Source organism: Callithrix jacchus, chromosome 8, assembly GCF_049354715.1.
Source record: "Callithrix jacchus isolate 240 chromosome 8, calJac240_pri, whole genome shotgun sequence".
NCBI classification, from domain to species: domain Eukaryota; kingdom Metazoa; phylum Chordata; class Mammalia; order Primates; family Cebidae; genus Callithrix; species Callithrix jacchus.
The window spans coordinates 23,019,945-23,043,594 of record NC_133509.1 but is presented as its reverse complement, the minus strand read 5'-3'; the positions used below and the strand labels follow the sequence as shown (position 1 = coordinate 23,043,594).

At 44.7% G+C, this 23,650-nt stretch overlaps 1 protein-coding gene across 16 annotated transcripts in view; it reads left to right on the top strand.

The window, feature by feature from the left end:
- The window catches only part of LOC118145077 (uncharacterized), a 29,819-nt gene extending 6,235 nt beyond the window's left edge, over nucleotides 1–23,584 (top strand). For 4 of the 16 annotated variants that reach the window (XM_078333799.1, XM_078333796.1, XM_078333794.1 and 1 more), the window contains exons 3-17: nucleotides 771–835; nucleotides 4,391–4,460; nucleotides 7,631–7,840; nucleotides 9,018–9,122; nucleotides 9,695–9,904; nucleotides 11,379–11,483; nucleotides 12,046–12,255; nucleotides 13,746–13,850; nucleotides 14,409–14,618; nucleotides 15,805–15,906; nucleotides 17,000–17,098; nucleotides 19,348–19,420; nucleotides 20,395–20,558; nucleotides 21,220–21,271; nucleotides 21,778–23,584. In XM_078333799.1, the coding sequence (XP_078189925.1) occupies nucleotides 4,436–4,460; nucleotides 7,631–7,840; nucleotides 9,018–9,122; nucleotides 9,695–9,904; nucleotides 11,379–11,483; nucleotides 12,046–12,255; nucleotides 13,746–13,850; nucleotides 14,409–14,618; nucleotides 15,805–15,906; nucleotides 17,000–17,098; nucleotides 19,348–19,420; nucleotides 20,395–20,558; nucleotides 21,220–21,271; nucleotides 21,778–22,021 (1,914 nt within the window). In that variant the 5' untranslated portion in view covers nucleotides 771–835; nucleotides 4,391–4,435 and the 3' untranslated portion in view covers nucleotides 22,022–23,584. Of the gene's footprint in view, nucleotides 1–770; nucleotides 4,461–7,485; nucleotides 7,532–7,630; nucleotides 7,841–9,017; nucleotides 9,123–9,694; nucleotides 9,905–11,378; nucleotides 11,484–12,045; nucleotides 12,256–13,745; nucleotides 13,851–14,408; nucleotides 14,619–15,804; nucleotides 15,907–16,999; nucleotides 17,099–19,347; nucleotides 19,421–20,394; nucleotides 20,559–21,219; nucleotides 21,272–21,777 lie in introns of all 16 variants that reach the window. The other 12 variants (XM_078333804.1, XM_078333803.1, XM_078333805.1 and 9 more) reach the window with 8 other exon arrangements.
- The last annotated feature ends 66 nt before the right edge of the window (nucleotides 23,585–23,650 follow it).

Genomic DNA, 23,650 nt, shown 5'->3' with positions numbered 1-23,650 from the left:
TGCACTGTCCTGGGTGGGGAGATGTGTCTGGATTTAGGCGGTGCCTCTAGATGTGTCCAGGATGGGGAAACATGGCTCGGCTGCCTGTATAATCGTTTCAGAGTGTGGCCACTTTTGAAGGCCTTTCAATATCCCATTCTAGAATGGTGTGGGACTTAAAATTGATGGGCCACTGTGGAATTCTTGGTTCCTCAGGACCTTGTGGTGGATGCCGTCTTTCACTGAGCATTCACAGGGTGGCTGTTGGTGCCAGGCCCTGCTCTGGGCTAGGGGCACCATAATGAGTAAATACCAGGTCGCTATCCCATGGAACCCACCACTGCAGGCATCAAGAGGGGGAGAAAGAAAGCGATGTGGCCTGTTTGTGTCCTTCTCATATGGTCACCTGCCAGGTCCTGGGGGAGTGGGAGCCAGTGCAAGGAGAGAAGCCCAGTGAGAAAGGCAAAGGGACGATGTCAGACCCAGGGGCTAAGACCCCCACCTGCAGCCAGGTAGCTTCTGGAGTGGATGAGGAGCAGCAGGAAAGGTCGTGGCCTGGTGTTGAGGGGGTTCACTGTTTCATCTCATTCCTGTGGGTGCCAGAACTTATCCAAAGGGAAGACTCAGTGTCTCTAGCAATAGCAGGTCAGAGACAGAAAGTGTCCCAGAGAAGCAGGAAGGATTGTACACCATGGACACGGTGTATGGTTTTATAGTAGTGCCTCTCTCTCTCTCCCTCCCCCCCCCTCTCTCTCTCTCTGTCTCCCCCCCTCCCCCCCTCTTTCCCTTAGATTTCGTGTTCCTGTTAATGGAAAATATCGGTGGTGTAAGTTCCCCTGGATCTCCTCATCTTCATGTAAGTTTGTCTGTTCCCCCATCCCTCCCTTGTTTCCTTCTTTTCCTTCCTTCCTGAGTTTTTTGATCAGGGTCCTGTGAGGCTAAAATCCAGGAATGGCCTGGGAATGCTTTTTCTCTAGAGCTCAGGCCATTTTTCTGAGTTCACTACATGTATTGAAAGAGTTTGTATTCTTGTTCGTGGAGGACTGAGGGCCCTTTTTCTGTGCTGGCTGTCAGCCAGGAGACACTCTGACTTCAAATGCTACCTGCTTTTCTCCTTACCTGTCTTTTCCATCTTTCAACCAATCACAACTCATGGAGTCCTTCTCAGGCGCCTCCCTTCTCTGCCTCCAGGCTCTGCGTTTTTTTTCTATCATTTTTGAACACATTTTATTTTTCTTCTTCCCCACCTCTTTTGGTTCTTCCCCTTTCCCCTCATGGCAGCATTCTCCACTTAATCCTTGTTACATCATCCCCAGAAGAATTGGTCAGATATTGCCTGTGTCACAGTCCTGAGCATCTTTAGGAGGGGCTGTCCTTGTGAGCCTGTGCTCCTCTTCACTGTCCTGAGTTCTCACAGTCATGATTGCTTTCAGCTGACCTGGCTGGCTCAGGAGAAAAACCTAAGACTTTGGAGTCCCAGAACCCATCTCTGCTCTCTCTATCTCCAAGAAAGGAAGAAAACAACAGGGATCTTCCTGGAGAAATGGCCCATGTGAGGGCCTGGACTCTCCAGCAGTTAACAGCAGAGGAATCTTTCTGAGGAAGAATGGAGGAGCTGAGAGCCCAGGCCAGGAAAGCAGGGTTGTGTGAAACACTCTTTAATCCTGTGTGCTCCCTGCCCCAATCTAGCAGCTAGTGAGTGACAGCTGACCGAGTATAAATGCCAGGACTATAGAACTGTGATAAAGGGTTTGTCCAAGGAAAGGGGCTTTTACTGTTTTTGTTTTCACAGAGGAAATTGGTATTTCTATTCTAAAGTTTTCTGAAAGTCAGCAGTGAGCTTCTGGAGGGTGAGTTACCTGCTCTGCACAGGGAGGCTGAGGCCAAGGCTTGTGTGTGGGCTCTGCTGTCACCAAGAGGTGAGGGTGCCTGGGAGAGTCTTAGTCTTTCTGGGTTTCAGGTTCCTCATGGGTAAGGTAGGGGCTTATTGTACCTCTCTGAGGTCCCTTCCTACTCTGTTTCTCTGAGTCTCCGAGGAATTGAGATGGTTTTCAGTGCTCCCTGGGACCGTCGGCCGAGACCTGACTGTGTGTGTCTCCTGCAGGAGCCTGAGCTGAGTCTACATCCTGAAATCCCAGAGCTGAGGAAAGAAAGAAAGTCAGCAAGTTTAGGGGATGAGAATAATCCACAAAGGATAAGCCATTGATAGATGAAAACCAAAGAAGGGGAGAATAAGGACAAACTGGGACAGAAGCCTCAGGGGAAATGGGCAATGCCTATGATCACTTAAATTCTCAGGAAGCAGCATGAGCTGAGCAGTGGGGACTGAGAGAGAAACTACTCCACAGGAATCTCCTGCCTGTGGCCAGGGAGAGCCATAGGGTAGATCAGAGCTGGTTTATAGTGAGGGGCAGCTTCAACTCCAGGAGGGGGAGGATGCGACCGTGCGCCCCCCTCCCTCAGACCCAGGAGCCTCGACCTCGGGGCTGCCGTAGCAGTGGATGCTCTTCAGGTCACTGTGGGTTCGAGGGAATAACCGTGCTTAGAGAAGGGTTGGAGGTGTTCATTCTTACACCGAACAGCTCTGCCCTAGGTCAGGCGCCAGAGTAAGTGTCCCTCGCTTGTATGTGAAGCAGTGATACTTTACTATTCTTCTGCACCTTCAGTTGAGGGAAGTTTCTCATAAATATTTATTGAGTATTTAATTTTCTTTATACTGTGCTAAGCACTTGGGATTCAGCTATTTAATGTCTCCAAAGAAAAGCCAGTGAGTGGAAGAACACAAATATCATTTCAACAAGATACAGTAGTTCTAACCAACTGAGGTATTGTGGCAGCCCAGAGGCTGGGAAGGTATGTCAGAGGACATTGCTCCTAATGACAGGGGGAAGCATAAGAGAACATTTTCAGATTGGCCAGGCCTGGTGGCTAATACCTATAATCCCAGCACTTTGGGAGGCCGAGGCGGGTGGATCAGAAGGTCAAGAGATCGAGACTCTCCTGGTTAACATGGCGAAACCCCATCTCTACTGAAAATACAAAAGCAGTAGCTGGGCATGGTGGTGCGTGCCTGTAGTCCCAGCTACTTGGGAGGCTGAGGCAGGAGAATTGCTTGAACCCAGGAGGTGGAGGTTGCAATGAGCTGAGATCACACCATTACACTGAAGCCTGGGTAACTAGAGCAAAACTCTGCCTCAAAAAAAAAAAAAAAAAAAAATTTCTGAACAGGCTAGCCTTCCTTCAAGCTCCCACAGGAGAGGATCCTGGGGCAGGGACGGTGTAGGGCAGGCACCTCTCTAGAGAAGGGGATTTGCAGCATTCTGAGGGAAGGAGAATCCTTAGTAGACACTGGTGACAGAAATGTAGGCGAAAGGGTCAGAGGTTTGTAATCAATTTTATTCAGTCATGGATGAACACTGCTGAGAGACCCGTCTGTGCTGGGCCCTTAGCTGAGAACCATGACCACAGAGGTGAGTAAAATAGGATCCCAGCTTTCACACAATTCTCAGTCTAGTGACTGGTGATTGATGAGAAGTGTAGTCATGGTGGGTTCATTGGAACCAGTGGCCGATGCTGCATGAGATGACCTCAGTGTATGGCCTAAGCCAGTGATTCTGGACTTCAGCCATATTTCAGCATCCTGAGGTACAGTGCACCAATACCTCTGCTCCATGTTGAGTCAAAGCAGTTAACACAGCCAAGGTTTTCAGAAGACACTGATGATATCAGTAGCTATTGACTGTTTCCAGCTGGGCAAACAAAGAAGTAAATTTAATAAGTCTTCTAAATTTGTTCTTGCCATGATGATAAATAAGTTGATCTTGATAATGAATGAAATTCTGGCAAATTAATTATAACTTGCCATAATGAGAAATAACTTTATGCTGAGTACAGCAGACACACAAGCCCTTGGGGACACATGCCTGAGGATTCTGATGAGGATATTATGTCTAAATATGTACACGTTTGGACCTACAGTCCAGCTTTGAAACAATGGAAGACCTAGTTTCAAATTCAAGGTTTCTTTGAGTAGAAATTCACTTTACCTCTCTTTGCATGGCAATGGGGCCAATCTTCCCTAAGGTGCCCCTTACAAGAAAAGAAATCATGCTGGTAAGATTCCAGACTTCAGCAGACATGGGTAAGTAAGGAAGTCTTACAAATGTATTCTAGCCACCTAGTGAGAAATCAGAAATTTAGCAAGTTCACTCACATGTAGGACAGTTGTGTGCACTAGATCAGAGGCCCTGCTACATGAAGAATAGAGCCCTAACAAGGGAAAGTATTTCTTCCCATCCTAGGACATCACTGCCAACTTCAGGGAAGTGGGAACACAACCGCCTGCCTTAGGGTATGGGTTACTTTTGTGCCTGGAATGTGTCTGATATCCTGCTACCTGTACCCATTTCAGGGAGCCTTGGGAGGAGCCTGAATCACTGATGGAATTGGACTGTGCATGGAGATGGTTGAGCAAGATGAGGGTAAGTGCCGGGGCATGGCCAGGTCATACTGGGAGACAATGAGCAGCACTGATGCGGACAAAGATAAAGTCAACAGTTTGTGCTTCAGCATCAAAAACTCAAACCAAGCCAGGCGCAGTGGCTCACGCCTAGAATCCCAGCACTTTGGGAGGCCGAGGCGGGTGGATCACGAGGTCAAGAGATCGAGACCATTCTGGTCAACAAGGTGAATCCCCATCTCTACTAAAACTACAAAAATTAGCTGGGCATGGTGGTGCGCGCCTGTAGTTTCAGCTACTCGGGAGGCTGAGGCAGGAGAATTGCTTGAACCCAGGAGGCGGAGGTTGCGGTGGGCCGAGATCGTGCCATTGCACTCCAGTCTGGGTGACAACAGCGAAACTCTGTCTCAAAAAAATAAAAAAAAAATCAAACAAAAAAGGAATTTGCTTTTAGTAATAAGTATTTTTCTATTTACATCAGAATTTAATCTCAAATCATAAAAATAGTAAGTCCAGGGCATAAAACCTAAACCATAGCTCATAGTTATTCTTTCTTAATGGAGGTATCAGTAAAATCTTCTTCATAAAACATACATTGTGGTTATAAAAAGGCAAAAGTTGACCAGGTGCAGTGGCTCATGCCAGCAGTCCCAGCACTTTGGGAGGCCGAGACGGGTGGATCACGATGTCAGGATATCAAGACCATCTTGGCCAACATGCTGAAACCCTGTCTCTGCTAAAAACACAAAACTTAGCCAGGCATGGTGGCACGTGCCTGTAGTCCCAGCTACTTGGGAGACTGAGGCAGGAGAATCACTTGAACCCAGGATGCAGAGGTTGCAGTGAACTGAGATTGTACCACTGCATTTCAGCCTGGTGACGGAGCAAGACTGTCTCAAAATAAGGAAGGAAGAAAAGCAAAATTCTTAGTGAAAATCATAGGTGTACCTTAGAAGAGAGAATTAAATATAGTCAAGGGAAGACCAAGTCTCATAGTTCTCTTGTATATTCCAAAGTTCCAGGGAAATGCCAGGTAACAGAGGATATTTCCCATGCTGTTAAAGCAAGGTTGCAGACACTAATGAATTCTGGGCCCAATATTCCAGGAGGGCACACCTCTGTCCTGGAAAATTGTACAGGAACGAATACTTTTCCTTTGACTCATTCTGGTTATTCATCCAGGATCACAGAAACTAAACAATGGAAATATGGCCAAATTCATGATTTGCTAACCCTCTTCTCAGGTTTCTTACCTGACTCTTAGGATAACAGCATTACTTTGAAGCATATGATGAAGATATGCTGTCCAAATATGAGCACAGTTTTGAGCAAAATGCCTGATACAAATTGGTCAACAAACAATTACTGGATGATGATATGAATATTTACTGAATGACATGGATCCTATGAATAACTGTGGAATAATTGTTGTGATTGCTTTTATTAGCAGTGCTCAAAACTCATCTCTGTGTGACCTTGCAAGTAAGCCACATAACTGTGAACCTGCAGCTTCATCAGTTTTAAAATGAAGGAACGTGACAGATTTTCATTCTGCCACAGAATGTCAGGCCTCCCAGACACCAGAACATACATTTACGTAAAGCCTTTGATATATTTCCATGCAGTATCCCTACAGGTAGTTGGAGGATGGTGGGGGCTGCAGAGAGGCACGCTTTCCAATGGGATTGAGGCAGTCCTTCTTCCTTGACTTTTGCATGAATGCTGGGCAGCCCAGGGTCACACCCATTGCACCCTCAACTCAGGCAAGCCCAGCAGCCAAACATAGGAGACTTGGGCTACAGAACAGTCTTCCAAATCCCAGGCTCAGAAAACCGAGGTGGAGATGACGGCCGAGAAAGTGAGGGGGTGGTTCAGGGGATCACTCTTCCCTACTCGTTCCTCTCATCTCAAATTCACCTTCCATTGCACAGCAACACTGAGGACCACCAACCACCCCTGACCATCACCTTGATCTTGCCATGTTTGGTTAGTGGGATGCACCCCCACATCAGTGGTGTTAGACCAACTCAGAAAAATATCTGTCAAACAGTGTTTTCGTAAGAACCGCTCATGGCCCTGTTATTTCCAATATATGGAAAAAATGAAATGAAAACAAAACCATACCAGGTTTCCAAGACTTCCCAAGATAGATGGTCACACATGCTTTCAGGAGATCTCTATAGAAATGGTTTCAATGATGCGACACCTTGAAAAGAGCTCTTCTGGGACTAGAATGACATCTATAAGTGACAAGTATGAGATGTAGTGTTCACTCACATTAAAAAACAGAATTTAAGGCTGTTTTTTAGAGGAAGCTTTGGACATAGGTACGTCACACTGGTCTTGATTGTAATGAAAAGCCTCTACTGCCACAAACATTAGTGTACTGGCACATGCCAGTAAGAAAAGTAAATCAGCATAACCATGGGATGCAGCAAGAAGAATATTGAGCCAGGAAAGAAAATATTTTTAAGAAATGAGTTACTCATTGACTTTCTAGTGGATACAGAAAAAACTGCAGAAGACTCAGAGGATATCATGGCAGTGTAATAGATTGACATCTTAAACTTGTGGAAAAGCCTTAAATTCTGTTTTAACATGTGAGAAGGACTCACATGTTTAACATGACTGACTTCATGAGTAGCATTAAGGAAGTATCACGTGTTGGGAAACTTTCTGCCTTGATGATTTTATACACATAAGAGATGAAAAATGAGGCACATGCTTAGATGTATTGGGAATGAGATGGCACTGTGGCATTGTCACAACGGTACACAAATACTGAGAGTGACTTATAGAGTAATGGTCCCCATCTGTTGTGACCTCAGGTGAGACCAGGAGGCCTGTGTTTTAGCAAACCCTGGGCAGTTGGAATGAAGGGCTCCTAAGATTCCATGACACGGCCAGCTTTTAATTCTGTTATTGCAACAGCAGACGGTTACCTGGGACACTGGCCGCTATCTCTCTCACTCTTGTCAGAGTCTGAGCTACAGGCAGCTCCTTCAGTTCTCAGCTCAAGCATTTTCAACCTTGTTTTTGCGGTTAAGGACCTTAGCTAAAGTGCTGTGAGGAGGGATCGAGTTTTTCTCAACAGTAAGTTAAGAATTTGAGTTCATGACATCCCCCAGTCCTGATGAAACCTATTTGATTTCCAGTTTTTAACCCATCATGTGTTTGCGTTTCTTCTCCCAGTCCCTGGCCCTACCTGTGGTGCCCCAAACGTCGGCATGATAGCATCTCGCAGGACATGTTCCAGGAAGACCACAGAGGCAGACTTTCCAGATACCATCGAGAATTCCTACTCCCAGCAGGAAGAGACCAAACCAAATATCGGAGCCAGCAAAAATAGACTTCTTCTGAGTCAGGTGGCTTACTTCCTGAACTACCAGCTGAAGACCTACAGTAAGTTCTATAGGTTGACCACCATGAAGGTGATGAAGGATGTCCTGTCTTGTCTCAAGAAACTAACCGTTCTCTTAATCAAAATTAATTTCATCCTTCCCATACTTGTGGAAACTAGCAATGGGTATTTTAACATTTACTTAAAATGGAAGACAGTGGCGAAAGTACTTAGCAACTTTTCCACATCTACAGTAATGTGGGTGCAGGACTGGGTTTAAAATCCCAGTGATTGATTTCTGACACAGGCACTGAACCACCTGTTTTTCTCAGCAAAAGGCTAAATCATGTTTACAGGAATCCTCTCTGTACCATAAAAGATGCTACATACAAGTAGCATCCAGTCTGTTGGTCTTAATGTCTGAGGCTACTGAACTTCCATTTGGTTCCGGTTTCTGCTGAGGCCCAGTAGGCAAAGCTGTATTCTGGGACACTGGGAGAAACACAGTGATAGCGCACAGTACCCACTATGAGAGGCTGCAACGGGACCCTGCTCCTAATAGAACCTGTGGTATCTATAAGTGGCTCCATCAAGGGCAGGGAGTACCCTGGTACTGGTGCCTCAGCCTCCCAATCAGCTGTGATCTCCGATGGGCACCAGCACACCTGGAAAATTTTTGTATATTTAGTAGAGGCAGGGTTTCACCATGTTGGCCAGGCTGGTCTTGAACTACTGAGGTCAAGTGATCTGCCTCCTTGAGCCTCCTAAAGTGCTGGGATTCCAGGCGTGAGCCACCATGCCTGCTCCACAGATTCTTTTTTTCAGTAGAGATTGTTAGAATTCATCCCTTGGTCCAGTCTCCTATATAAATTTCTCTAACAATTCATTGGCAATGACATATGATCAGATAAATCAGTATTACACCAATGCTTCTGGAAAGTACTTAGGGCAATTTTTGAAGATTTTGGGGACAAAGGTTTAATTTTTTGCACTGACTTAGGTCAGATGATGTGACATAAGATCTACCAGATGAGGGAGATTTTGTCCCATGGATCTGAAAAGCAGGCTCATCTACTTCTAGGGTGACCTAATCTAGGGACCAGTAGAACATTCCCTTCAGAATATCACATTCTGAAACGGAGAATATTTTACGTCCTTGCGCTATGACCAAACACTGTTTTGGTCCTGTGTGAAGTGTGATTTCCTTAATGTGACCTGCTCTTTTGAATTTGTTTACAGGAGATCGAAAAGATCACGATGAAGAACAGAAAGGCAGAGACAGCAAAAATAAACTTCTTATGAGTCAAGTGGCCTACTACCTGGGCTGCCGGCTGAAGACGGAAGGTAAGTTCTCTAGGTTCACTGTCTCGAAAGTGATGAACAGTGTCCTGCCTTGTCTCTGAGAAACGATGCACTCTCTTCAGAGTTAATTTTATCCTACCCATACTTCTAGGAATATAGCAATGGGTATTTTAACATTTTGTTAAAATATGTTAACAAACTACTGGACGACAGAGGCCAAAGTATTGAGCAACATTTCCACATCTGCAGTAAGGCAGGTGTGGGACTAGTGTTAATATCCCAGCAATTGATTCCTGATACAGGCACAGAACCACCTGTATTTCTCAGCAAGAGGCTAAATCATGTTTAAAGGAATCCTTCTAACATAGACGATCCTGCAGAACTCATAAGCAAGATAAAGGTAGAAGTGTTAATTTCCTGGTTTCAAGGTGACTGAGTAGTTAAGACAAGTTGACTTTAAAGAGAATGAGAGAGGAGGTAAGAAGAGTAAAAGCAGGGAAAGAACATCTTCAAATCAACAGGCAAGGCTGTCAGTGACATCGCTCAGTCCCGATTAAACCAACTTGATGTCACCAGTTTCTAACCCATCATGTGTTTGGGTTTCTTCTCCCCAGTCCCTGGCTATCTGTGTTCTGCCCCAAACATCAGCACAGGGGCATCTGGCAAGCCTCCTTCCAGAGAAAACACAGAGGTGAACGTTGCAGAAGGCATTGAGAAATCCTGCTCCCAGCAGGAAGAAAACAAAGCAAATTTCAGAGCCAGCAAAAATAGACTTCTTCTGAGTCAGGTGGCCTACTTCCTGAACTACCAGCTGAAGGCCTACAGTAAGTTCTATAGGTTCACCACCACGAAACTGATGAATGATGTCCTGTGTTGTCTTGAGAAACTAACCAGTTTCTTCATCAAAATTAATTTCGTCCTCCTCATACTTGCAGAAAATAGAAATGGGTATTTTAACATTTTGTTAAAGATGGAAGACAGAGGCCAAAGTATTTAGCAACTTTTCCATGTCTGCAATAAGGTGGGTGTGGGACTCGGATTAAAATCCCAGCTATTGGCCGGGCGTGGTGGCTCATGCATATAATCCCAGCACTTTGGGAGGCCGAGGCAGGTGGATCACGAGGTCAAGAGATCGAGACCATCCTGGTCAACAAGGTGAAACACCGTCTCTACTTAAAATACTTAGTCGGGTATGGTGGCGTGCACCTGTAGTCCCAGCTACTCAGGAGGCTGAGGCAGGAGAATTGCTTGAACCCAGGAGACGGAGGTTGCGGTGAGCCGAGTTCGCGCCATTGCACTCCAGCCTGGGTAACGAGCGAAACTCTGTCTTAAAAAAAAAAAAAATCCCACCTATTAATTTCTGACGCAGGCACGGAACCACCTGTTTTACTCAGCAAAGGGTGAAATCATGTTTACGGGAATCCTCTCTACTGTATAAGATTTTGCAGACCAGTAGCATCTAGTCTGTTGCTCTAAATGTCTGAGGCTAGTGAACTTCTACTTGGTTCTGGTTTCTGCTGAGCCCCAGTAGGCAAAGGTGTGTTCTGGGACACCAGGGGAACACAGTGATAGCACATGGTACCTCCTGTGAGGAACTTGAAGGGGACCCTGCTCCTAATAGAACCTGTGGTATCTGTAAGTGGCACCATCAAGAACAGGGAGTACCCTGGTACTGGTGCCTCAGCCTCCCAATGAGCTGGGATCCCTGGTGGGCACCAAGGCACCTGGCTAATTTTTGTGTTTTTAGCAGAGGCGGTGTTTCACCATGTTGGCCAGGCTGGTCTTCAACTCCTGAGGTCAAGTGATGTGCCCGTCTGGGCCTCCTAAAATGCTGGAATTCCAGGCAGGAGACACCGGGCTGCCTCCACAGATTATTTTTAAGTAAAGGTTGTTAGAATTCATCCCTTGGTCCTGTCTCCTATTATAAATTTCCCTAAACATTCATTGAGCATGATATATGATGATATAAATCAGTATTGCAGCAATGCTTCTGGAAAGTGGTCGGGGCGATTTTTGAAGATTTTGGGGACAAAGTTTTAATTATTTGCACTGACTTAAATCAGAGGATATGTGATTAAGATCTACCAGATGAGGGAGACTTTGTCCCATGGATCTGAAAAGCAGGCTCATCTACTTCTCAGGTGATTTAACCTAGGGCCTGTTAGAACATTTTCATCAGAATATCACATTCTTACACTGAGAATATTTTACATCCTTGTGCTATGACCGAACACTGATTTGGTCTTGGGTGAAGTGTGATTTCCTTAATGTGACCTGCACTTCTTAATTTGTTTGCAGGAGATCCAAAAGATTACAATGAAGAACAGAAATGCAGAGACAGCAAAAATAAACTTCTTATGAGTCAAGTGGCCTACTACCTGGGCTGCCGGCTAAAGACAGAAGGTAAGTTCTCTGGGTTCACTGTCTTGAAAGTGATGAACAATGCCCTGTCTTGTCTATGAGAAGTGATACCTTCACTTATTCAAAGTTGATTTCATCCTTTCCATAGTTTATGAAAATAGCAAAGAGTATTTTAATGTTTTGTTAAAGATGGAAGACAGAGGCCAAAGCATTTAGCAACTTTTCCACATCTGCAGTAAGGCGGGTGTGGGACTAGGGTTAATATCCCAGCTATTGATTCCCGACACAGGCACAGAACCACCTGTTTTTCTCAGCAAGAAGCTAAGTCATGTTTACAGGAATCCTCTCTGTACCATATAAGATCCTGCAGAACTCAAAAGCAAGATAAAGGTAGAAGTGTTTATGTCCTGGCTTCAAGGTGACTGAGTAGCTAAGACAAGTTGACTTTAAGGAGATCAAGAGTGGAGATGAGAAGAGTAAAAGCGGGAAAACAACATCTTCAAATCGATAGGCAGTGCTGTCAGTGACATCCCTCAGTCCCGATTAAAGCAATTTGACGTCACCAGTTTCTAACGCATCGTGTGTTTGGGTTTCTTCTCCCCAGTCCCTGGCTATCTGTGTTCTGCCCCAAACATCAACACGGTGGCCTCAGGCAAGCCTCCTTCCGGAGAAAACACAGAGGTGAACGTTGCAGAAGGCATTGAGATATCCTGCTCCCGGCAGGAAGAAAACAAACCGACTTCCAGAGCCAGCAAAAATAGACTTCTTCTGAGTCAGGTGGCCTACTTCCTGAACTACCAGCTGAAGACCTACAGTAAGTTCTACAGGTTCACCACCACGAAAGTGATGAATAATGTTCTGTCTTGTTTTGAGAAAGTAACCTCTTCATCAAAATTAATTTTGTCCTTCCCATACTTGTAGAAAATAGAAATGGTTATTTTAGCGTTTTGTTTAAGATGGAAGGCAGAGGCCAAAGTATCTAGCAACTTTTCCACGTCTACGGTAACATGCGTGTGGGACTGGGGTTACAATCCCTGCTATTGATCTCTGACACAGGCACAGAACCACCTGTTTTTTTCAGCAAATGGCTAAATCATGTTTACAGGAATCCTCCCTGTACCATATAAGATCCTGCAGACAAGTAGCATCTAGTCTGTTGGTCTACGTGTCTGAGGCTACTGAACTTCGATTTGGTTCCAGTTTCTGCTGAGGCCCAGTAGGCAAAGCTGTGTTCTGGGAACACTGGGGGAAACACAGTGATAGCACACAGTACCTCCTGTGAGGAGCTCAAGGAGGACCCTGCTCCTAATAGAACCTGTGGTATCTGTAAGTGGCACCCACCATCAAGAGCAGGGAGTACCCTGCTACTGGTGCCTCAGCCTCTCCATTAGCTGGGATTTCTGGTGGGCACCAAAGCATCCGGCTTATTTTTGTACTTCTAGTAGAGGCGGGGTTTCACCATGTTGGCCAGGCTGGTCTTGAAATCTTGAGGTCAAGTGATCTGCCCTTCTGGGCCTCCTAAAAGGCTGGAATTCCAGTCATGAGACAGCGGGCTGGCTCCACAGCTTCTTTTTTAAGTAAAGGTTGTTAGAATTCATGCCTTGGTCCAGTGTCCTATATAAATTTCTCTAAGTATCATTGACCATGATATATGCTGAGATAAATCGGTATGGCCGCAATGCTTCTGGAAAGCAGTTATTGCAATTTTTGAAGACTTTGGGGAAAAACAGTTTTAATTATTTGCACTGACTTAGGTCAGAGGATATGTGATAAAGATGGACGAGATCAGGGAGATTTTGTTTCACGGATCTGAAAAGCAGGCTCATTTACTTCTGAGGTGACTTAATCTAGGGCACAGTACAACATTCCTGTCAGAATATTACATTCTTACACTGAGAATATTTTACGTCCTTGGGCTATGACCGCAAAAACACAGTGTTTTTGTTTTTTTTTTTCCTCTGAGACGGAGTTTCGCTCTTGTTACCCAGGCTGGAGTGCAATGGTGCGATCTCGGCTCACCGCAACCTCCGCCTCCTGGGTTCAGGCAATTCTCTTGCCTCAGCCTCCTGAGCTGAGATTACAGGCACGTGCCACCATGCCCAGCTAATTTTTTGTATTTTTAGTATAGACAGGGTTTCACCATGTTGACCAAGATGGTCTCGATCTCTTGGCCTCGTGATCCTTCCGCCTCAGCCTCCCAAAGTGCTGGGATTACAGGCGTGAGCCATCACGCCCGGCACTGATTTGGTTTTGTGTGAAGTGTGATTTCCTTAATGTGACCTGCTCTTCTGAATTTGTTTACAGGAGATCGAAAAGATCACGGTGAAGAACAGAGAGGCAGAGACAGCAAAAATAAACCTCTTATGAGTCAAGTGGCCTACTACCTGGGCTGCCGGCTGAAGACGGAAGGTAAGTTCTCTAGGTTCACTGTCACAAAAGTGCTGAACAATGTTTTGTCTTCTTTCTGAGAATTGATACACTCTCTTCAAAGTTAATTTGATCCTTCCTGTACTTCTAGGAAAATAGCAGTGGGTATTTTAACATTTTGTTAAAGACGGAAGACAGAGGCCAAAGCATTTAGCGACTTTCCCACGTCTGCAGTAAGGCGGGTGTGGGACTAGGGTTAATATCCCAGCTATTGATTCCCGACACAGGGACAGAACCACCTGTTTTTCTCAGCAAGAAGCTAAGTCATGTTTACAGGAAACCTCTCTGTACCATATAAGATCCTGCAGAACTCATAAGCAAGATAAAGGTAGAAGTGTTTATGTCCTGGCTTCAAGGTGACTGAGTAGCTAAGACAAGTTGACTTTAAGGAGATCAAGAGTGGAGATGAGAAGAGTAAAAGCGGGGAAACAACGATCAAATCGATAGGCAGTGCTGTCAGTGACATCTCTCTGTTCTGATTAAAGCAATTTGAAGTCACCAGTTTCTAACGCATCGTGTGTTTGGGTTTCTTCTCCCCAGTCCCTGGCTTTCTGTGTTCTTCCCGAAACATCAGCAAGGTGACATCTGGCAGGCCTTTTTCCAGAAGAAACAGTGAGTTTAACATTCCAGAAGGCATTGAGAAATCCTGGTCCCAGCAGGAAGATAACAAACCGAATATCGGAGGCAGCAAAAATAGACTTCTTATGAGTCAGGTGGACTACTCCCTGGACTATCGGCTGAGGACATGCAGTAAGTTCTATAGGTTGACCACCACGAAAGTTATGAATGATGTCGTGTCTTGTCTCGAGAAACTAACTGCTCTCTTCATCAAAATTAATTTCATCCTTCCCATTTTTGTAGAAAATAGCAATGGGTATTTTTAACATTTAGTTAAAATGGAAGACAGAAGCCAAAATAGCAACATTTCCACATCTGCAGTAAGGTGGGTGTGGGACTGTGGGACTGTGGGACTGGGGTTCCAATCACAGCTATTGATTGCTGACCCAGGCACAGAACCACCCGTTTTTCTTAGCAAGAGGCTAAATCCATGTTTACAGGAATCCTCTCTGTACCGTGTAAGATTTTACAGACAAGTAGCATCTAGTCTGCTGGTCTAAATGTCTGAGGCTACTGAACTTCCATGCAGTTTCGGTTTCTGATAAAGGTCCAGTAGGCAAAGCTGTGTTCCGCGTACCCTGGGGGAAACGCGGTGATAGCAGACAGTACCCACTGTGAGGAGCTTAAAGGGGACCTTGCTCCTAATAGAACCTATGCTTTCTGTAAGTGGCACCATCAAGAGCAGGGAGTACCGAGGTATTGGTGCCTCAGCCAGCCAATTAGCTGGGATCCCTGGTGGGCACCACCACATCTTGCTAATTTTCGTTTTATGTAGAGGCAAGGTTTCACCACGTTGGCCAGGCTGGTCTTGAACTTTTGAGGTCAGGTGATCTGCATGCCTGGGCCTCCTAAGCTGCTTGGATTCCAGGTATGAGCTGCAATGCTGGCTCCACAGATTCTTTTTAAGTAAAGGTTGTTAGAATTCATCCGTTGGTCCGGTCTCCTATACAAATTTCTCTAATTATTCATTGGCCATGATATATGATGAGATAATTAGTATTGCAGCAACCCTTCTGGAAAGTAGCACAATTTTTGAAGGTTTGGGGAGGAAAAGTTTTAATTGTTTGCACTGACTTAGGTCAGAGGACACATGATTAATATCTACCAGTTGAGAGAGGTTTTGTCCCATGGGTCTGAAAAGCAGGTTCACCTACTCCTCAGGTGACTTAATCTAGGGCCCGATAGAACATTTCAGTCAGAATATCACATTTATACACTGAGAATATTTTATGTCCCTGTGCTGTGACTGGACACTGATTTGGTCTTGTGTGAAGTGTGATTTGTTCAATGTGAGCTGCTCTTCTGAATTTGTTTACAGAAGATCGACAAGAGCATGAAATACAGAAATACAGAGAAAGCAAAAATAAAGTTCTTATGAGGCAAGCGGCCTACTACCTGTGCTGCCGGCTGAAGATTGAAGGTAAGGAAGTTCTATAGGTTCATCATCATCATGAAAGTGCTGAACGATCTTCTGTCTTCTCTCTGAGAAACTGAACACTCTCTTCTTCAGAATTTATTGAATTTTTCCCATACTTCTAGGCAAATATAAATGGGTACCTTTCCATTTTATTAAAAATGGATCCGTCGGTTCAGTCTCCTCTGTAAATTTCTCTAACCATTTGCTGACCATCACATATGATGAGATAAATCAGTATTGCTGCAATGTTGTCCCGCAGTCAAGTGGCCTCTAGTCTGTTGTTCTGAATGTCTGAGGCTGCGGAACTTCCATTCGGTTCCGGTTTCTGCTGAGGCCCAGTAGGCAAAGCAGTGTTCTGGGGACACGGGTAAACACGGTGATACCACACAGTACCCGCTGTGGGGAACTTAAAGAGGACTCTGCTCCTTACACAACCTGTGGTATCGGTAAGTGGCACCATCAAGAGCAGGGAGTACTTTTGTATTCGTGACTCGGCCTGTTAGCTGGGATCCCCGGTGGAAACCATGACCCTTGGCTAGTTTTTGTATTTTTGGTAGAGGTGGGTTTTCACCATGTTGGCCAGGCTGGTCTTGACTTCCTGAGGTCAAGTGATCTCCCTTCCTGGGCCTCCTAAATTGCTCCAATTCCAGGCATGAGTCACTGTGCTGGCTCCACAGATTCTTTTCTATGTAAAGCTTGTTAGAATTCATCCGTCAGTCCATTCTCCTCTATAAATTTCTCTAACCATCATATATGACGAGATAAATCAGTATTACTGCAATGCTTTTGGAAAGTAGTTAGGGCAATTTTAGAAGATTTTGGGGACAAAGTTTTAATTGTTTGTGCTGACTTAGGTGAGAGGATAAGTGATTAAGATCTAGCAGATAAGGGAGATTTTTGTCCCATGGATCTGAAAAGCAGGCTCATCTACTTCTAGGGTGACCTAATCTAGTGACCAGTAGAATATTCCCTTCAGAATAATCACATTCTGAAACGGAGAATATTTTTCATCCTTGTTCTACGACTAGACACTGATTTGGTCTTGTGTGAAGTGCGATTTGCTTAATGTGACCTGCTCTTCTGAATTTGTTTACAGAAGATCGGAGACGTCACGGGGAGGAACAGAAATACAGAGACAGCAAAAATAAACTTCTTATGAGTCAAGACTACCTGTGCTTCAGGCTGAAGACGGAAAGTAAGTTTCATAGGTTCACCGTCACCAAAGTGCTGAACGATGTTCTGTGTTTCCTGTGAGAAACTAAAGGCTCTGTTCATCAGAATTAATTTCATTTTTACCATACATCTAGGAAAATATAAATGGGTATTTTAACATTTTGTTAAAGGTGGACAAGAGAAGCCAAAGTTATGTAGCAACTTTTCCACATCTGTAGTAAGGTGGGTGTGGGACTGAGGGTAAAGTCTCAGCTGTTGATTTCTGACACAGGCACAGAACCACCTGTTTTTCTCAGGAAGAGGCTAAATCATGTTCACAGGAATCCTCTCTGTACCACCTAAGATCCCGCAGACAAGTAGCATCTAGTCTGTTGTTCTAAATGTCTGAGGCTGTTGAACTTCATTCGGTTCCGGTTTCTGCTGAGGCTCAGTAGGGAAAGCTCTGTTCTGGGGGACATGCGATGGTAGCACTCTATACCTGCTACAGGGAGCTTAAAGAGGACTCTGCTCCTTACGTACCCTGTGGTATCTGTAAGTGGCATCATCAAGAGCAGAGATTTCTCTGGTCAGAGGGACGTCCTGCTGTCTTTGCAGAGGCTCTCGTTGGTAAAGAGGAAGAACGACGGCACCCATGACTTTGTGAAGGCAGCAGTGCATAGAGGAGGGACCCTGGGCCAGTCTCCTGAGCTCCCTCCAAGTTGCTTCTTTTGTTTGTTACTCAGTTTTGTCATCTGTTTGTAGGATACTATAATAATGCCTACCTCTGTCAATTGCTGCACTGAATTAGATGGCCTATTTCTTGTAACTTTCCTGGGACAGTTGTTGGCACAGAGTAAACACTGTCTATTAGTTCCTTTTTTTTTTTTTTTGAGATGGAGTTTTGCTGTTGTTTCCCAGACTGGAGTGCAATGGCATGATCTCGGCTCACCGCAACCTCCGCCTTCTGGGTTCAAGCAATTCTTTTGCCTCAGCCTCCCGAGTAACTGGGACTATAGGTGCACACCACCATGCCCAGCTAATTTTTGTATTTTTAGTAGAGACGGGGTTTCACCTTGTTGACCAGGATGGTCTCGATCTCTTGACCTCGTGATCCACCCGCCTCAGCCTCCCGAAGTGCTGGGATTATAGGCGTGAGCCACCACACCTGGCCAACACTGTCTGTTAGTTCTTCATTCTACTGTGTCTAGCATAAGGGAAACGTTATTAGTCTTTGTGCATATTTCTTTTATGGCCTTAGGAGAGGCTCCAGACCTTTATAATTCCACAATGACAGTTTTATCAGTGGTGTTTTCTTCCACGAAACATATGTGGCCATGACATGACTAGGACTTTCTGAATGAGAACACAGATGGGAAACCCATGGATTTGGAGGTCACCGTATTGCAAATGTCCCTCCTTTTGTGATGGATTGTGGTCTTTGGAACAGGAGGCAGTATCTGTCCAGTTGTAAAGGACAGGAAGGAAGCGGTGGCAGGAGGGCAGTTGTTGGAGTGGAAAGAGCTCTGGACTAAGAATGAAGGTCCCAGGCTGTATCTTCAGCAGTGTTCTTAGGAACTGTCAGGGAGTAATTGATTTCTTCTTCCTGATTTTCTCTGCCTCGATCTGCAAAGACAGGTAAATTTCTCTCTCTCCATCTGCAAAGGCAAACATCTTGCAGTGTCTGAAGCATTCAAATGTGTGAGCACTTATGACCACTTATCACAATGAGATAAAGCCCCTCGCTGTGTGGTGTTGGAGAAAGCACTTGATGTGTGGGCATTTGGTGGTAGGAAGTGGTTCAGATTGGAGCATTCCCCATGGAGAGAATGTCCCTGAATAACATAGCAGAAGCCACTTGGAGGGCCTGTGAAGTCACCTGATGTGCAGAGGATTGTGGGACAAGTTTGTTTATCTTCTCCTAAGAGAAAGAAATAGGTTGTAAATATGAGCTGTGACGGGACGCCAAGCCTGTCCCTGGGAATCAGATCTGTGTCGGGATGGGGGGGACAGCTGCCAAAGTCCAGAGAGAGACTGCACAAGCCTCCAGTGATGTGGGAGCAGAAGGTCTTTTCAACATTCGGCCTCATCTTGACGGTGAGCCTCCTGATCTGAAATGCATTGCCTGGTGGATCAGGAAACCATGCCAGGGCATTTTGTTAGAGAGAAAACATGAGAGCTTTCAGTAGAACAGGGACCCATACACAGATGTTCATGTCCCTGCGCACATTGGGCCGACTGTCCCTGCAGAGTGAGAAATGGGAAATAACTGAACGAACACATCTGTACTTGCAGAAAACGACAAAGACGAGGATGAAGATGTTCGTGTCATGGAGGCTGAGAACATCCAGGAATCACGTGCCCCCAGGTAACACTGAAGAAGCCGGAGCAAGTAATGGGTGGTAAAGTATGGAAAAGGTCTAGAAGCACACCCTCTCTGGTGTCTCCCATGGGCCAAAAGCCTGTATTCCCTTGGCCACAATATGTTCAGTTCAACCCAACTTTGACACAGGATGTGGCAGCTGTTGTGGTTCTTTGTATGTGCTGAGTGCCGTGTCTGAATTATACAGGGATAACTGAGTCTTTTTTCTTCTCGGCTCCTTTCTGCCCAGTGTAAGGAATACCAGCTGCTGTCTTTCTCTCCGGTTCCCATGGCAGCCACACTGTGTTGCAGAGAGGACAGTGTTGTGGGTGATTTGTGGCACGTGTATAGATTTTAATTTCTGACTCCTCCCAAGATGGGAACCTGCAATCAGATGAGCCAGGTGAACTCAGCAAACAGGGATTTCCTGGTTTTGCCTGTTCTCCCCACTGTGTTTAAACCCAGGGAGAGACACATATATGCGTTCTGCCCATTTGTTGTGAGTGTGTTTGCTAGGATTTGTGAAGAGAAGAAATTCACAACATAGACATATTATATCAAAATACTGGAAAAAGGAGGCCCTTAATACACCAGATCTGGGTGTCTGAAGTGCCTCAAGAGCTGTATCCACTTGAATGCCGCATGTAAAATTCAACACAACTTACGCGAGGTGGTTGAAGCCCGTGTTAGTTCTCGTGCTGCAAGTCGTGATGAGAGTTTACAGGGAGAGTCTGTGTGGCCTGCAGTGGCTCATCTGTGGCACATGCACTGAGCACATGCTGCTCATTTGTGCTCTGTCCCCAGGGCAGTCACCCTCCACCCTGCATTTAGAAGCGATAGTTTTTTTTCTCTTGAAGGAAAAAGGCCTTTGCTTTCTGTGACCACTCCATTCTGACTTCCATCAGATCAGCTGGGAGACTTTGTTGTCTAATCCGTGTTGGTTTAATCTTCTGTCATCCCTGTCCTGCCTGGCTCATCAGGAATCTGCAGGAGTCTGTGGAGAAGGAAGCCACCCAGGAGTCCTGGGATGAAGATGATTCGACTCTCTCAATTCCTCCTGGCACATTTACCTTCAATGAGCTTTACAGGACCAACTTGCACTCATTAGAGGAACAGCAGGTCAACTTGGCTCATGACACAGACAGTGAGTACTCTGTTGTGAAAGTGGTAAAGCTCCACTTTGTGTCCCAGATAGACCCCATAGTCTTTGTGCATTGCTCCCCTGGCCGCGCTGAGAGTTGTCATCACTGTGGGCTGAGCCTATCCATCAGTGCAGATTTCAATCACTCCGGATTCCAGTCTGAAGCATGGGCATGGGGTGGTTCAGTGAGCTTTGCTCTCTCTCTAGTCTCAGTCCATGCCCGTGGCACCCTGGACCAACTGTCAGGACGTTGAAACCCAAGGCGGCTGTTGCAAACTCACACCAAGCTATGCAGCACATGCCCACGAGTTGTCTGTCAATCTGAATTAAATGTCTCTTGCCAGCTACCAAGTTCCTCATGAGTTTTGTTCCCCAGGCATGTCTGTGAGGTTCTTTCCTGTTTGTACAAACTTGGCATAACTTTTTGTACAAACTTGGGATAAAGGGATAATAGTCTACCAGAATAGGGACGTTTCACCATTGGTTCTGAGACACAAACCAAGGAATCTCTATCATGATTGGCCTTGAGACCTCCTGAAGTCTCTCTCTCACGTTATCCTGTTCTCAAGCTGAGGAGTCTGAGGTCCCTGTGCAGGGATTAGACAGTGGACTGTTATGGGTGTAGGGCAATGGCTAACTTTGTCCCTATCTGAATTTATTGCAGAGATTAAAAAGGACCAAGAAGAGGAAGAAGACCAAGGCCCACTGTGCCCCAGGTAACTTTGAGCAACTGTGAACAGCTAATTTTGTGTTGACACCTGGAGACGCCAGGTCCACGGAAAACAGAGTGGGCTGACAATATCGATACTATCTTTTCAATGAAGCCTGAAGTATTCCTCCAAACGTCGCTGTTGGTTTTCATTGCAGTAGATACTTAGGTTTCCTTCCCATTTACTAACTGCTGTAGGTTGACCATACTTGTTTTTATGATCAGTGTACGCTGTGTGTCCTGAGGGTACTAACTCAGAGTGTCCTTTTACTCCCTCATCAGTGTGTCACCTGGACGGTTCACTGAGCTTAGTTTCTCTCTCTCTCTGTCTCTTTTATTCTTTTCTCCCCTACTCTTGTTCATCCCAGCATAAGGCAATAGTTTGTTACGTCATTAGTGGATCTATGTTTTTTCTTTATCAACCACTTTCTTGTGCTACCCATGAAATCTAGTTGGGGCTCTGTGGTGTCTTATTTTCCCTGACTTATTCTTTGGTTTTTCCTCCTTTTTTAGGCTCAGCATGGAGCTGGTGGAAGCAGAAGAGCCTGAAGTCTTCTGGTACTCACTGGATATATTGTATTCAACATATACAGCTTATCTTGAGTTTTATTACACATGCCAGGCTTACACATATGCCATTTTTTTATATGCAGAAGAGCATGTTCGCTTGACTTTGTACATGGACAGTAGGTTTATTACTATGACGGTGATAGGACTCCACCTGGTCTCCCGGATAGGGGTCATATTCCCACACTAAGACAACGTGTCACATGGGACTCTGCCAGTGCAGAGTGTGAGCAACACCATGTTCTTGCTGAAAACACTTAGCCCGAGTTTCATAGCCTGAGGTAATCTCCAGACGACTTCAGAATGTAGAACAGTGAGCGGCACAGCTGACCTGTCTCCTTCAGACAGCCCATGTCACCACAAATCACACAACTGAAAGGAGAAGAGACGTTTTGGGTTGAAAAAGAGTAAAAAGATAATGTAGCTACATTTCTTTAGTTCTTTTGAACCCAAAGTGTCTCCTCACCTTTTTGTTGTTGTCATTGATGGTGGGGACATGGGCTTGTTTGTAGAGGACAGGTCAGCTGTCCGGCTCAATGGTCTGTACCCTGAAGTTGTCTGAAAATGTCCTCATGCTTAAATTCAGCCTAAGTGTTTTTCCGGGAACACTGCAGGGTCAGTGCTACCTCACCCATCTGCAGGTAGAGAAGGTCCCGTGTGTCTGCCACCATGATCGTGATACCAGGACTTTTCCACCATTTGTCTATCACCATGATCGTGATGCCAGATCTGTACCTTTCAGAGACACCTTATTTATATGGATATATATATTTATTCAGAGACACCTTATTTATACGTATATATATATTTCTTCAGAGACACCTTATTTATGTGGATATATATATTTATTCAGAGACACCTTATTTATACGGATATATATATTTAGAGACACCTTATTTATACAGATATATATATATATTTATACGAAAGTAATTGGAAAAATGGTTTTTAAAAGTATTGATATCCTGTATTCAAATGATCATCCCTCAACATTTTATTATTCATTAATCATCCCTGGCTGTGTCAATTATTGTATTTACATCTCTACACTGGAAATTTTTCATTATTACTGTATCTTTGCTTTTGCTGGTTTCTGTTGTTGAACCAAAAAAATTCCCTGCCTGCATTTCAATTTTTGCCAAAGTTAATTTTAATCTGTATAATGAAAATTTTTTTCTTTAAGATAAGACTGTGAGCACATAAGGCCACAGCAAAACAGAGCCTTTGTTTGCTAATTTTTAAGCCTTTGTTAATTTCTGGCTGACGAGAGAGGTAGTTTATTTAATTAGCTGGTAATATCTATTTAAGTAAACAGCCAGAGAAATGTCTATCAGACTAAGGATGTGCAAAGCCCAGACCATTCTCTTTGAGTCTTTTAAACTATTTCAGAAGAGAAGGGAATAGGCAGATTCCACATATGTGGACAGGAAGGAGAATATGCTAAAAGACACAAACAACTGTTGTCCAAAACAGAATAGAAAATCCATTAAAATGCATAAGATATTTTCTCATGAAATGTCATCTCTCTAAACTTAGCCATTATGTGAAAGTCAATTCTTAATATGCCACACTGCATTGATTGTTGACGTTCATAAGAATTCATTTCCATGTTTGTTATTTGAAAAAGCAAAAGGACTGTAATCCTTTCTTTTCTTTGCCATGATCATTTTAAGATTGAGGATTTTTTTTCCAAAATAAAATTAAAGATTTTAAAGATTGAAAATTGACATTAAAATTTATCTTCTCAAAGCAATGATGTGTAACGCAGGCTGTCTTATTCCTGTTTGTAGTGTAAGTGTCAGGTGCTCGTTTAACCATT